The 16889-nt window shown below is 35.0% G+C and overlaps 1 protein-coding gene across 1 annotated transcript; it reads left to right on the forward strand.

The window, feature by feature from the left end:
* The first annotated feature begins 95 nt into the window (after nucleotides 1-95).
* Nucleotides 96-14551, forward strand: LOC117338499 (zinc metalloproteinase nas-6-like). The gene is made up of 12 exons (XM_033899858.1): nucleotides 96-185; nucleotides 571-583; nucleotides 1404-1454; nucleotides 1912-1958; nucleotides 2514-2592; nucleotides 3249-3384; nucleotides 4553-4731; nucleotides 5843-6196; nucleotides 7156-7173; nucleotides 8706-8843; nucleotides 13415-13665; nucleotides 14397-14551. Exons 1-12 carry the CDS (start codon nucleotides 123-125, stop codon nucleotides 14484-14486), a joined length of 1419 nt encoding a protein of 472 aa, XP_033755749.1. The 5' UTR covers nucleotides 96-122; the 3' UTR covers nucleotides 14487-14551.
* The last annotated feature ends 2338 nt before the right edge of the window (nucleotides 14552-16889 follow it).

Genomic DNA, 16889 nt, shown 5'->3' on the forward strand with positions numbered 1-16889 from the left:
CTTTGTCTAAATTTTGTTTGATATGGATCTCCATAGAGCGACCTGGAATGGAGGACAGCCCTATATAAGGTTATCAGATTCATGTCCTTATCAGTTCGTCTTAGAAGCAGAAAGGACTCAATATGCACCCAATAGTTTTATGCATTTTTCTTTTCGGCGTCGTGGCAGCTCTGCCGGTCGACCAGGTTTGAGGTTTTATTTGTATTCTCAATGTTTTGTTTTTTCAAGTCAAGAATGATCTCTTTTTGGTTGTTTGCAGTGAAAAATAGAACAAACTTGTGGCAATCGAATTCCATGATGTCTCCAGATTTTAAAGTTGATTCTGCAATGTAATCTTTATTACTGGAAAACAAAGACTCATTTTCTAAAATGTCATCTCTGACTTGTAATTTGTTTATAATAAAATCTGAGAGTGATATACTTTTAATCCCAGAACTGTCATATTAAAGTACTTTGATTATTTATATTAAATTAATAAATGGGACGTATTTCTTCTGACTGCGATGATGACAAGGCATTGATGAAAAATTATTTTATTGCAATATTCATCCCAGATCGTTTATTTTACAGGTTGATACATTTGGTAAGTATTAAAATTGACAAGAAGATTTTTCTTAAATGCCATTCCCTATTTTTGAATTTTATGATGACAGGTTTGTTTATCAAATTTGATGATTGTTATGAAGTATGATCAATATTCATACATTTTATCAGTAAATTACGTATTAACCTCCATTTTTTTTAGCTCACCTGTAAGCTTGTTCATAAAAACGACGAGAAAGTCGAAAAGCGGCAGTGATAGGTCTGTAAATGTCCCCGATCGCGCAAACATACCATATTGCTTTTGTGAATCTTGTTTGTAAAGCTACATCATTCAATAGACTCTGAATGTCATACCTCGGACAATAGTGTGTTCATTTCAGCACACCTGTGTTATTTATAGTGATCAATAGTAATAGCGATAAAACAGACAAATGACTTGCTGAATTTTTGTGGCAAGCCACCATTTTATCAAGACGCGAGCAAATTACAAAACGGTCACCTACAAAGAACATGAATTGGTTACATAAATCTAGTAGATAAACTACGAACAATATCGTTGGGTGTTGTTTGTGTTAATTATCCTTTCAGTCGATAACTACCGATAATTTTCCGAAAGCCTACTACAATAAATAATAATAATAATTAGTCTTAAGTTGGTGTTGAGATAGTTATCTTATGAAGACATTTCAATAATTTATTAATATAATTGGTTATATAACAATGGCTGAAATACACAATGTTCTAAAGCTGATATTCAAGTTAATATATGTATGCGGCTTTCACTTTTGCAAAATACCAAAGTGTGTTTAAAAATAATCATATTAAGTTTAAGGTGATGTATAACTCTTTTTACTCCACAGACAACCTTGATGATGATTTCGATGCTGATTATTATCCCGAGGAAAACCCAGGTGAGTGTGTTTAGATTTGCGAACATCTGTTTAAATCTATCACAATGTATATTAAAAAAAACACATCTTACAATGTAAATACTGTTATTCCCACCAACGTTATAGTTAAAATGATCGACAGAGCAATATGCAAGTTAAAAGTACCTAAAACTAATTTTAATTTATTTTGGAGAGAACTCCCTGTTTTTACTCTTTTATAGTGCTTTCTTTGCGGTATGAATATTTTCGCTAATTTTAAGGTACATGTACATGATTATTTTCTTTCACTTGCAATGCGCCATTTAAAATATGATAATATACTTTATTAAATTTTAAAATTTTAAAATTTTACCATGAAAAATATTCACGAGGTGTAAATTGACATATTGCCAAAACACATCATTATGAGTTTCAGCTTAAGAAACATATTATTAATCATGAATCTGTTATTATACTGATGGTTTTTCTTAAATTGTAGGGCTTTTCGAGGGTGATATTGTTCTACGAGGAGGTGATAGCCCGACTGTAAGTATACATATGAAATGATATACAATTAGTTAAAATCATACTACAGATGATATTGCAGTTATAAACATAATTCTTCTCGTCAGGATTCAAAAAGATGTCAGAATTTGTCAAGCTGTCGCCTATATAACAGGGAATTATGATATATCGAGGGAGAATTTGCATTAAATAGTTGTATTCATTACATTTGTTCACCTTTTCTGATTTGACCAATCAAAACACTGATTACAAACGACAATGGAGAAAATTTAAAGCTGACCCAGTATATTTTGTTGTAAAAATGTAATAAACAGAATATCTAACAGTATCTTCAGTAATACCAAATATATTTCACTCGTGTAACTAATATTTTGATATTTCTATCCGCTATATATTCAAAAAACCAAAAAGGGATTTGACCAATCAAAACACTGGTTTTATGGATTGAGTTGAGATCTTTGATTAAGATCGTTTAATATGTTAAACAGCAGTCAATCGGCACAAGGACATATAGTGAAAGATGACTTTTGTATCAAATTTTCATGAGGATCAATATTTGTGAATATTTTACTGCAGCACAAGAATGCCATAATTGGGAGCCGTCACCATTGGCCAAATGGAGTTGTTCCTTACACTGTCCAATCTACCCATGATAGTAAGTTCTTAAAGATTCTTCATCGCCAGCAGTGTACACACTGTGCGTGAAAACAAAACAAAAAAGAAAACAATAAATAACAACCACTTAAAATAAACACTTTTAAATCCGGAAGTTGCATATGAAAACAGAGAAAGAACAGTACGGTAGAAATTCAATTACTTAAAAAACTTCAAATTTAAAAGTCAAAAGCAGAAGCTCAGAGTTTTGGAGGGTGGTAACAATAAGGTTTAATAAGGTTTGATAAGGTGATAATAAGTTTTTAACTTTATGTAGACAGCCTATTCTTGTTTTAAATCGATCATAAAAAACTTTTATCGGTGATTAAACACCTTCAATTGAATTATCTATTTTCCTGCCAACCTACTGACTGATAGTTGAATACAATTCTTTAATTGCTTACTAAATGAGTAAACAGTGATAATATTGATGTAATTTTTCTAGAAATATTCATATGCGAATGGCGCCATCTTGCTTTGAGATATAGGCATCTTTGAGCCTGACGTCAATCATTTTCAAAGGTGTTTGTAAGGTATCGCAATGCATTATGGTAGAGTTTTATCACACAGATCATTAGAACGCTTGGTACGTATGTACAGAGGTATGCTATGTAAAATCAATGTTGCCTGACGTTAATAAAGTATGTTTCTATGCAGCTGCTTCTCATAGGGCTATTTTCAAGAAGGCCATGGATGAAATCATGACCAAAACGTTGGTCAACGGCCAGAGCTGCATCACTTTCGTTCCCCGAACCAACGAGCACACATACATCCAGTTCTCTTCCGGTTCCGGGTAAATATGACGTCATGCTCATATCTACATGTCTTATTTTCTGTAATATGCAATTTTTTTCCGAATTTGTTTTTTTAACCGATTGAACTATATGATCTATTGGACTATTAATGAATAGACCAAAAACTAAAGTTCACTCTTCAGAGACAGCTTCGCGATTGAATTCTTTTTCGGTGAATATACATCGATAGATCAATTTGTAATCTATTCAAATCCTTATTTTTTTTAATTCTTAAGCTAGAAAACACCATACTAAAATATGTTTAATTTACAACATCCGAAGAATTCTTATCTATGTCGCAATGATTTTGATCAAACACAGGCAGTTTCAAAATTCCCGCGCGTCGGTCGTCAGGGACAAGTTAATATCATTTCTGTTCTAAGTATTCTGTTCGAAAGCAGCAAAAATCAATGTTTTTTCGGAGAAACAAGTTGTTTGTGTACCACGTTATTGAAACATTTCCTGAAGTAATCGTCTATAACTGGATAAACAGATCCAAAATGAAATAGGACCTGAAAACTGTGGCATGTCGAGGAATGACACCATGCTATTTGTTAAAAGAAATATGGTTGAATAAACACGAAACAAAATTGAACGTTAATATACTTGATTGATAAATGATAAAGATAGTTACATTTAGTTGTTTTTGTTTTACCTGAATTTTGTTTGTCTGTTAACATGAATAAGTTGGATGAAATGAAATGAAAAATTGAATAGTGCTGTCATCTATATGCAAACGAACTGATCTTCATCAAGAAATATCTTTAAGAAAGATAAACGGCATAGTTTGTTTTAATGCCTGTGGTTATAATATAAATCTACTGATGAAATAAATTAACGAACTAATGTGTTTCAGCACAGATAACAAAAGTATATCAGTTTGAATCATTTTTGGTCATAATAAGACTGCATTTGCATCAGGAATATAATTTTATTAATGTGTCATTTGAAAAGATACATCCACTTATTAACCTTGTATTCAATCTTAACTTTGTTTCGTTTTTAACTGCATATCTTCATTTTGCATTGACCGCTACATTGACCAATCACATACTTCACTTTGACCAGTAACGCCACCTGTCGCGTCATATCCGGGCCAAAAGAATAGTATACGGCTATGCCGAAAAACGGATATATTCATGTAATATTGGATTTTATTATGTACAGCTGTCATACACCTATCGGATACATGAGTGGACACAGATCAGACGTAACTCTTGGACGAGGATGCTTACGTCACGGAACCGTCATCCACGAGATCTTGCACGCGCTCGGATTCTGGCACGAGCAAAGCCGTGCTGATCGTGACGATTACGTAACCATCAACTGGGACAACATCCAACATGGTAATCTATTTAACATGCACATTTTTTGCATACGTCACAAATTATGTGTAGCGGCAATGTTGTTGGCATTGTAACCTGAATGGTTTACACTTGAAAACTATGTCAATTGGAAACAGGCATTCTTATTGGCTTAAAAACTTTGTCGTAACGTGAGAACAAAATCAATAGAAATAAAGTGTAAACAAAAACAATAGAGATAGATTGTAAGCAAAAACATTATAGAAAGATTGTAAACATAATTTTCCTATGCCACAGCGAGCTGGCAATCATAGCAGGTACCACGTGTGTTTGACTAGTATTCAGAAACTGGAGCGGTAGGGGTAAAATGCCATCATTAGCATTCATCTCAGACACAATGAGACTGATAATGATAAATGTAGTATTCAAAGCCTGAATATAAAATGTAAAATCAGATTTATCCCCTTTTTAAAGCTGTGAAGCCATAACACACACGGCAGAACAGCTATCAAGTTATTTAATTTAATCATTGAAATAAATGTATCAGATTTTAATTGTAATAGGATTTCAATCAATTCAATAATAATACTGTAAACCAGTGATTTTCTAGTCTGTCTTTGTTTACTTTGTTTAAATGCAAACACGATATAGAGACTTTATATCTCAGAGATCCATAGAAAAGGAACATGTTGAAGAAAACATGCATTACTGGGAAAAAAATCTGAGATTTAACATATGTATGGAATATTTATCGATAGTTTTTTACGTTCTCTATGATATTTAAGTTTGATTAACATCAGAACTCGATAGATAGGTTTTCATCACCTGCTCTCCTGAGAGTTCGTGTTAGATATTTGAGATATATATTGAATATACGAACACATGTCCGAAGGTTTGATGTCTGCAATCCATAGAAATTCAACAAAGAATACGAAATATTACTGAAATCATAATTAATATTCCAAATCTATTAAAGGAGGGACAAAAAAATATAACAAAAAATATAAGATTTGTATGGAAACGTTCAAGGAGAATAACGAATTGACATGGAGGGTAACATGCACTCTAGATCTCGAAAGAAATCATCTTAGGAAATTTGAAATATTCATTATGGGGCATTCTAATTTTTTCTTTGATATTTTAACGAATTCAGGTCATGAGAGTAACTTCAACAAGTATGTGTTGGGCCGCACCATTGATCATCTGGGTATGCCCTACGACTATGGCTCCGTCATGCATTACAGTGCTTACGCCTTCGCCATCGACAGGAGCAAGATGACCATCGTCCCAAAACATAGCGGTGTCACCATCGGCCAACGAGTCCGACTAAGCGACCAAGATGCCAAGGAGGTCCAGATTTATTACGGTTGTGTCGCCCGTCCCGATACACACGCTACGGTTGTTCCACACCAAACGTCTGGCCAACACCAGACTTCCGCCCCGCACCACACTTCCGCTCCTGTCGCTACCCATGCGCCTGTAATCACACACATTACATCAGCACCCCGTATGTATGACGTCATTACTTTTAAATCCACCTGTTAGTTACGTTCTACCTCGGAAATATAACAAATGAGAAGTTAATTACGGCTTCATATATCATAAGGTAAAGTGTTTTAGTTAACTGATGCACAATTTTACCAATATAGATATGCTTATTAAATAAACAAAGAAAAGAAAAGAAAAAAAAATCATGTGTTCACGAATATGTCTGAAGAAGTAAGTTAAGTGTTCGCGATAGCTAAGTGATTTACTTCATTATTATTATTTTTTATTTCATTTTGATTATTTCAAAGCGGTATGAAAGTGGTGTTGAACGAATGCCGTACGTGAGGGTACATGAGTTTTCGGGGCTGGGTCTTAGGCTCCCAAACTCAGCGTTACCTTTTTTTTGCTAGAGGAATTAATTTTTTTTTTAACTCATTAAATCTGCATTTATGATTGCAGTTACGTTTTAGATAACATAAAATGATATGCCGCCATTTGTGCGCCATGTTGACCTGTGTTACGCCAACGCTTTGCGTGTTGCTTCAGATAACACTCACTATAGCTTTGCATCAATCACTTTGATGACCATGAATGAATGGATTAGTTTTTAATCGAAATCCTTTTCTTGATGATTTGAAGAAAAAAAACAAAGACATTAAAAAAAACATTTTCTGAAAGGCAAATATGAACTCTGAACGGATATCTGGTTGTATCTGTTATCGCTATGAACGCATCTTGGGTGAAATTGTGAAATCAGATAGCATTCAAAGTGAAAATTAATCAATCTGACTACATTTCAATGGTAAATTTGATCCCATCAGTATTGTGATACTCCGACATCTTTAAATAACTCTAACTGGAAGTTGCTAGATAGATAATATTGCATATACTTTGCACATTGAGATGTGGCATTATAAAATTGTCTTCTTTATCCGTAAACATTATCTTATGGAACATATTCTCCCCTTTTTTCCACAGATCATGTAACCAATGGCGGTAAGTATCATAATAGAATAGCTAAAACAAACTATGTTTTTGAGTGTTAAGGGTGTATGTTATCTGACTATGATAAAACTTTTTCCCCCCCAAAGAGTTCCACATCAAAATTAATTTTAGCTCGCCGATACGAAGTCCAGCGTAGCTATTGGTATACCACGGTATCGGCCTCAGCGTCTGTAGACAACCAGATTACAGTGTCAATACTCATATGGTAGACTGGCCAACAGACCCTAAGCTTTTTTGTTGAGAATTGCCAAGCTAAATTCTAATACTAGATTATCTGCCCCTAGTTTGATGCTTAGGCTCAGTTTTATTTATAATTTTAATATTCTAGAGATAGGGGTCAGTTTACTTGTGTGTTCCTTGTGACAAGACCTTTCCATTGGTGCAATATTTGCTGACCTGCTGACCATGGCCTTTGGCCTACTTCTAAAAATCTTTAACAGTGACAAATGTATATGACGCTTACGAGATAGGGCTTGCATATTTGGCATTAAAAATTCAAGAAAAAAAATTGTTATGAATTTCAAATTACTCGGCAATCTAGGTCGTCCTCTGACAACTTTTGGTTGAATATTTATATGTATTGGTCATTTGTTTGGACACATTAATCAGCATACGTACTAGTTTTTGGACAAGGTAACTTCAGTTATCTTTAAATTATACCAGATTGCAGTAAAGAATTCACAAATTAAAACAGATAACGGGAAATGACGCACGTGTAATGCATCCTTAACACATTATGCCACATTTATTTCTAGGTATCATGTTACTATCATTTTCAATATGGAATTTCCTTAATCATCGGCATGCATCGAGGAAATATACATTTCCAAACAATCAGATTTCACTTCTGGTATTTATCATAGTCGAGACAGTCAAGAATTATCACGTTCAATATGGCAATTATCTCTATCGAGTTACATTCTGATTATGACTATTACGTGCATTCTGTAACAAATAGCATCAAAGGTCAAGGCTGCTTAGATGTATAACAAACGGGAAGCAAAGAACCAGTTTACCTGAACTGCAGTCACCCATATCAGGATGAGACACTATTTTCAATGACATTCATTTGATACATACTGCTAACATTTTTCTGGGATCTATATCTTAACTATAAAACATACTTTTTATCATATTTATTTTCTTTCTTTCTTTTTCATTTTCCCCCTCTCTCTAAAATAAAACTGAATTCAGAACGCACATGAAAGACATGTTTTACAATGATTTTCAAACGATATATTTGTTTTTATTTTCCAGATACAAAAGAATTTTACATTATTTTCATGTTTTCAAAGCGTGATTTTCTTTGTGAAATTTTACTAAACTAATGTATTAATACAATGCTAACGACAATTCTGGAGAACTGCATTATTCAAGAAGAAACATTAAGAAAGACCAATTAACATTTCAAAAAAAAATCATTGAATGACAATACTAAGTTTTTTAAGCGTTCCCCGTTGAGATTAAATGCTTGATTTGACGCAACTTTGGCAGATATTTAGGATTGTATTTGTACATTCTAGCTACGACATGTAGTTTTGACAATGGTCTCTGTGGATGGACACAGTCAACAACTGATACTATGAACTGGTCAGTTGGTCATGGTAATACCCCTAGCAGTCACACTGGTCCTCATGCTGACCACGACAACAGTGCTTCTGGTAAGTATATATACCTATATAAAATATTATTTTGTCTTGTGCCAATGCTCTCAAGTCTGGATATTCATAGGAAGACCCTTTATCTCATCTAGATATTCGTATTGGTTGATTACAATTTGCCCTGTTTTACGTCAAAAGCTTTCATCAATGTTTTTTGGTCATTCTTTGGATATCGAAGTTTTTTTGTGGTAATTTGTTGTTGAATATTAAAGGTCTGTGGTCTTTCTTTGAATATCGAATTTTTTTGGTCATTCTTTCAATATCGAAGTTTTTGGGTCATGCTTTGAATATCGACGTTCTTTGGCCAATTTTTGAATATCGAAGTTTTTGGGCCATTCTTTGAATATCGAAGTTTTAGTAGGTTTCTTAGAGTATCAGATTCAAGGGTTCTTCTTCTGCATCACTGACGAGTCCTAAAAGGACCAACAGCTGTGTGATCCATGTTAATTCATTTTGACAGTTTACAGGGGCAAATATCTTGTGTCTTTTGTAAATCCTTTGAGATTGGAGGTGGTAGTCACTTGTAAGATGTTTGTTACGCTTCGATTCATTTGAATAGTGACATGGTTAAGAATATGTATATTTTCCTGAAAATGCTGAAATTGATCGAATGAAGTGTTATTTGCACCACAAATTACAGATATTTTACATTTCTTTTTGGCCTTTGAGTGTGTTGTCCTCTGCTATCACTTTCGGCCATTTGGCATCACTGAAGAGTCCTTGGATATTGAGGTTCTTGAGTCATTCTTTGAGTATCAGGTTCATGGGTTTTTTCTGCAACACTGACGAGTCCTATAAGGACCAAACAGCTGTGTGATCCAATTCATTTTGTCTCTTTAGTATCTAAATCTAAATTTATTTGAATGGTGCAAATATCTTGTTTGTCTTTTGTCGAATCATTTAAGATGTAAGGTGGTAGATACTTCTTGTGTACTTTGTAGTCCCAAAGGTTTATTGTAACTTGCTAATGTATTGTGTGGCTTTTTAGGTCACCTGAGACGAAGTCTCAAGTGACCTATTCTAATCGCCTTTTGTCCGTCGTCGTGCGTCGTGCGTCCGTAAACTTTTTACATTTTCGACTTCTTCTCCAAAACCACTTAACAGAATTCAATAAAATTTGGCAGAAAGTTTGTATGGCTGAAGGTCAACCAAAATTGTGAATTATATGGTCCCCCACCCCCCAGGGGCCTGAGGGGTAGGGCCAAAAAGGGTCAAATTGACTAAAACTTCAAAAATCTTCTTCTCTACTCTCAGATATGGTGGAGTCAAACACTCTTTATAGATGAAAGGGTCTTGTGGTGCTTTACCAAAATTGTGAATTGCATGACCCTGGGGTCTCACGTTTGCCCCTGGGGAGGGGGTAAACTTTACCATAGTTTATATAGGGAAATCACATTTTTGACTATTATTTGTTGGATTTGTATTGGAATTCATTCTAACTTGGTTCAAATTATCAGCATGGGATGACAGTTTGATGGTATGTACATGTTGGCCCTAATTGACCCCCAGGGGCTGGTGGGCGGGGCCAAAAAGGGTCAAATTGACTAAAATTTCAAAAATCTTCTTCTCTACTCTCAGATATGGTAGAATCAAATACTCTTCATAGATGGAAGGGTCTTAAGGTGCTTTACCAAAATTGTGAATTTCATGACCCTGGGGTCTCACGTTTGCCCCTGGGGAGGGGGTAAACTTTACTATAGTTTATATAGGGAAATCACATTTTTGACTATTATTTGTTGGATTTGTATTGGAATTCATTCTAACTTGGTTCAAATTATCAGCATGGGATGACAGTTTGATGGTTTGTACATGTTGGCCCTGGTTGACCCCCAGGGGCTGGTGGGCGGGGCCAAAAAGGGTCAAATTGACTGAAATTTCAAAAATCTTCTTCTCTACTCTCAGATATGGTAGAATCAAATACTCTTCATAGATGGAAGGGTCTTAAGGTGCTTTACCAAAATTGTGAATTTCATGACCCTGGGGTCTCACGTTTGCCCCTTGGGAGGGGGTAAACTTTACTATAGTTTATATAGGGAAATCACATTTTTGACTATTATTTGTTGGATTTGTATTGGAATTCATTCTAACTTGGTTCAAATTATCAGCATGGGATGACAGTTTGATGGTATGTACATGTTGGCCCTGGTTGACCCCCAGGGGCTGGTGGGCGGGGCCAAAAAGGGTCAAATTGACTAAAATTTCAAAAATCTTCTTCCCTACTCTCAGATATGGTAGAATCAAATACTCTTCATAGATGGAAGGGTCTTAAGGTGCTTTACCAAAATTGTGAATTTCATGACCCTGGGGTCTCACGTTTGCCCCTTGGGAGGGGGTAAACTTTACCATAGTTTATATAGGGAAATCACATTTTTGACTATTATTTGTTGGATTTGTATTGGAATTCATTCTAACTTGGTTTCAAATTATCAGCATGGGATGACAGTTTGATGGTTTGTACATGTTGGCCCTGGTTGACCCCCAGGGGCTGGTGGGCGGGGCCAAAAAGGGTCAAATTGACTGAAATTTCAAAAATCTTCTTCTCTACTCTCAGATATGGTAGAATCAAATACTCTTCATAGATGGAAGGGTCTTAAGGTGCTTTACCAAAATTGTGAATTTCATGACCATGGGGTCTCACGTTTGCCCCTGGGGAGGGGGTAAACTTTACTATAGTTTATATAGGGAAATCACATTTTGACTATTATTTGTTGGATTTGTATTGGAATTCATTCTAACTTGGTTCAAATTATCAGCATGGGATGACAGTTTGATGGTATGTACATGTTGGCCCTGGTTGACCCCCAGGGGCTGGTGGGCGGGGCCAAAAAGGGTCAAATTGACTAAAATTTCAAAAATCTTCTTCCCTACTCTCAGATATGGTAGAATCAAATACTCTTCATAGATGGAAGGGTCTTAAGGTGCTTTACCAAAATTGTGAATTTCATGACCCTGGGGTCTCACGTTTGCCCCTTGGGAGGGGGTAAACTTTACTATAGTTTATATAGGGAAATCACATTTTTGACTATTATTTGTTGGATTTGTATTGGAATTCATTCTAACTTGGTTCAAATTATCAGCATGGGATTACAGTTTGATGTTATGTACATGTTGGCCCTGGTTGACCCCCAGGGGCTGGTGGGCGGGGCCAAAAAGGGTCAAATTTACTGAAATTTCCAAAATCTTCTTATCAACTATATGTTAGAATCAAATACTCTTCATAGACTGACCCCATTAGGACTGATGGGTGGGGCCAAAAAGGGTCAATTTAGTTGGCCGAAATATTTCAAATCTCAGGTGACCGTTAAGGCCCTTTGGGCCTCTTGTTTATAATAATTTCAGTATCGAAGTTCTTTCTTGAGGTGATATTTCCGTAAAAAAACACTGTTGTCATTCTAATAAGGGTTGTCATCAGTGTGTATGAATCAGTTAGTTAGACCTTGCTGTGTATTTGAGAATTAATATCTTGTCATTTGTTGTTATTATTTTTTTATGTCGATCACATACAATCTTAGTTGCTTGTCCATACCATAAATGTTAATAGATTTTCATTAATGAAACTTCTTTCTGGTTAGACATGATTTGGCAAATCATTTTCAAAATCTGAAAAGTTTTTGTTGTGCTTTATATATATATATATTTAATTTTATCCTGCAACTGCCACCGCATTGTCGGAATACACCCACCGTATATATTTTTGCTGTATACGGCAGTGACGGAAAACAGCTGTATTTTGGAATCTTAGCACGTGCGTCAGTTCGACTGACCTACTTCAAAGTGAAACTACGTTTAAAAGGCGAACAAATTTCTGTCATTTTTGACACCGTTTCACTTCAAAATGGTTATTTTTGATGATTATTTTGATGACTGTTGCAGGATAAATAGAATACATGGTCAGTGTCTTAAAATATAAGCTTTATTTTTGGCTCGGGACAGAAAGACAAAAGTGGCTCGCCAAGGCTCTCCACTTTTGTCTTTCTTTACCCTCGCCAAAATACAGCTTATATTTTAAGACACTGACCATGTATTCTCTATATATCTTTGATTAATTCATCTTCATCAAGTAAATCATCAGAGCTAAATGTATATTGAACCTTTCTGACATGTAGATAATAATTTGAACGGGTGTATTTGTAATTTTTATTGAGTTTAACTTCAGAGCAATAATTGTACGATTTTTGTCTTCAAACTACGTTCTCACTATATCACAATACACAAACCATTAATTCGCGATGGATTATAATGTTAACATATATTTCACAATCTTTTTTCTCTTGTGTACCTTGATATTAGTTATTGTTGATATACTGACCATTGTATGTGTCAGTTTTCATATGGTGTTGATAAGCATGCAGTATTGGTACTAATTATTCAATTAATGAACATTCGCGAACAATTTAAATTCAAGAAAACCCGTCTTTATGAATTACCGCAAAAATAATATTTCGCAAAAATTAAATTACTTGCAGTATCTATAAGTTAATAAACTGTAAAATAATTATATAAATACATAGTATTCATAGTATTGAAATGCAGTTTATTTATCAAATTATCGTCTTTATTTCGTTGACTAGCTCACTACCTCTTCCTGGAATCCTCTCGCCATTTTCATAAGTCAGCTGTCCTTACCTCACCTACTTATCGTGCCGGAGAATACTGCTTCCGGTTCTGGTACAACATGAACGGAAGTGGCATCGGAAGCTTGAAGATGTACTTCGTACATGGCTCTTCACGAGCCCTCATGCGAACAATCACTGGCAACCATAACGATATCTGGCATCATGCCACTATGCACCTGAGAATCGGCGGTTCCTCAAGCTTCCACGTAAGTACACAGGGTATCCACACAGCTCTGTACACAATTACTCTTTTTATCGATATTAAATCTTTCATTAAGAGCAATTTCATAATCGTTTTTTTTGGGAGGGGGGGGGGGGGGGGGGGGGGTAAAAATGTGTTGAATATGGCAACTTTGGCACGAGTGAAATGTTAAAGATAGTAATGGAAAAGAAAATGAGGTCAGACAAGCTTGTCGCTGAACTGGTGAACGGCAATTTAGTCACCTCAGAAGACCCATTATTTCCATACAATAGGTCAATTGACAAGAAACTATAAAATTATTTGACAAAAACGTACTAAGTGAATTAGCTATCAATATTTTAAAACTATAGTATAATTAATGAATACACTGTATTAATATAAATTATTTTTATCATAATAACCATTGACTCATTATCTAATAGAGTAATTGTTTTCACGGTTTTACCAAATTAAGAATCGCAAAATAAATAAATTTGTCGCGAAAATTATAAAAAAAAAAAAGTTTTACTTTTCTGTAATACTGCAACCGTTCAGAATTTTAGAGCTTTTTGTGCTGAAATAATACCGCAAATTTAGAATTTTGGTTTCTACGGGTAAGATTTTAAGTGCGCTAATATGTCATTGCGCTGATTAAAGTAGGGTATGCGCTAAAAATAAGTGTGTTTAGTAAGTGTAATTTTCGGTTTTATTTTACTTAAAAAATGTACAAACTAACAGATTGTGTGTTCATTTCAGTTCGAGATTGAAGGAACGACTGGAGGAGACTACCACGGAGATTTGGCTATTGATGATGTTCAAGTGACCCCTGGTCAATGTACTCATTAAATATGCTCAGAGTTTTCATGTATTCTTATTTATTTAATAATAATAATAAAAAAGAAAAAACAGTTCGTATTTTGCGTCTATACTATATTTTTCAAAACACCTGTTTTGTATTGAATCGTCATTTTCAATATTTTGTAACGAAATGAAACTTTACATATATTTAATTACTAGTTGTGCAGTATTGCAGAATGTATTAAAGTCGGGAGGTGTGATCGTCTATACTGTAGTACAATGAGATATGAAGTGAACGAGATTGTATTAAAATCGAGAAGTCAGTTCGGCTTAACTGTAATACATGTAGTACTGTATGTACATTGAGGTGTAAAGTGTACGAGAATGTATTCAAATTGACAGGTCAGTTCGGCTAAACTGTATTAGTATATACAGTGAGGTGTAAAATGTAGGATTTTACAAAGACACACAAAATGTAGGCACCTTTCAAAACATGATTATTTGCTTCCACAGTTAAAAAAAATGCTGCGTTCTCTAGATGAGAACCGGGGTAGTGTCGTCAAAAGCATGTGACTCAGTGTTTTCGACTCGGCTTTGAGTGTCTCTTCCGAATTCTTACCTACAACATACCAAGTCAAACATAGAAATATGTAATTTTAAAAAATGTCGTTCACGTCATATCGTCATATCATTTTGATTTATTTAAATGTTCATGCAGTTTTAAGTTTTATTTTTATTTTCAATATTAAACATCACATCTTGAGCGTAAAGCAACAAAATACACTGATAAGACACACATAAATAAAGAACACATGGAATCTGAATTTATCATTATAGATGTATCATATACCAACCAAATGTGTTTTAAAGCTACATCATACCCCTGTGTTGTCCTTGTCAGTGATAATAGTGGACAAAAACATGTTAGAGTTCATATATGAAGTTTAGAAAAGTACAAATCCCCGAAATGTTGAAACAAGGAAGGAAGATACCACCTAGAAATTTGAGAGGCTTGCACAAAATATTGTGCATAAATAGTCAATCATTCAAGGCCATATCGAAGTAGCCTTGTAGTAGCAGGTGGTTACATCATCGCATGCTTTCTAAAAATAGAAAGAGTCTTTCCCAAAGAAACAACAGTACAGGACAATCTATGATCTGAATTTACTAAAAACACAACATGTCTTCTGTGAGGTTGGAACCACACATCACGGATCTCCACCTGAGGTATAATATTACTCCGACGCTTTGCCTTCTGAGCTCATTTATTCGCTTACATCTGGCTAGCTGTACCTTGTATCAATACAGTTATCAGAAGAGCTATCGTTCCGAGAACGACCCAACCAATTTGAACTACATGTAACTGCATTTGTAAAATCCAAGGTTTAGTCAGAACGCTGACCATAAACAAAGCCATGCCATTCGTCGAGTCTCTTGGGACATTTCACCTTCTCACCTGTAAAAGGTCACGTGTTATCTACGTCACTGATATCCAAATCATGTCGGTCACGATTCCTAAAAGTTTTGCTTCATTTTCTGTAAATCGGTTTCGTAAAATGTTTGTCCATGGAAACACAAGCTCCCAACCCACTCCTTCGTTCCCACAGCGTAAGGAGGATGTGTAATGTTCCCAATGATATCCCACCACAACCAAAAGCCCCAAAACTTCGATATGAAACTAAACATTTGGTTGCACAGCATACTCACTTAGAACCCAAGGTCAAAGTTCAGAGGTCATAGAGTCTTCTGTTCGGCCTAAACATGTAGTTACGTTCGCCTACAATTAGCACAACAAAGGCTCATAGATGTGAACACATCGTGACGCAATGGTGCTACTTTCAGGACGATGCCACCAAGCAAGGTCAATGTCATTTGCAGTGGAGGGTCAAAAGTTAAGAACCGTTTATACGGACCGCAGCTGCTAATCGCCGTGTTAAGATAATGAACCAGAAGGTCAAAGTTGAAGTCTTTAAATGATTGTTTGGCCAGATCATAACGTTTGATAGATTTGATATATTCGTTAGAATACAGGTGAATTTAGATTATAGGTTACATGGATAAAACATGTAAGCCAAGCATCTATTCGTTTAAAATAAGTGTATAGCTTAGCGGCCTGTATCTTTTTTTGAAACGAAAAATGTCGCTTTGAACAATGACAAAAGTGTCTTTTCAGTATAGTTAAAACAACAGGCAATGCCTTTTGGGTATAGTGACAACTCAATGTAATGTATTTTCGGTACAGTGACAACTCCAGATAATGTATTTTCGGTACAGTGACAACTCCAGATAATGTATTTTCGGTATAGTGACAACTCAATGTAATGTATTTTCGGTACAGTGACAACTCAAGATAATGTATTTTCGGTACAGTGACAACTCAATGTAATGTATTTTCGGTACAGTGACAACTCAATGTAATGTATTTTCGGTACAGTGACAACTCCAGATAAT

Source organism: Pecten maximus, chromosome 1, assembly GCF_902652985.1.
Source record: "Pecten maximus chromosome 1, xPecMax1.1, whole genome shotgun sequence".
NCBI lineage: Eukaryota > Metazoa > Mollusca > Bivalvia > Pectinida > Pectinidae > Pecten > Pecten maximus.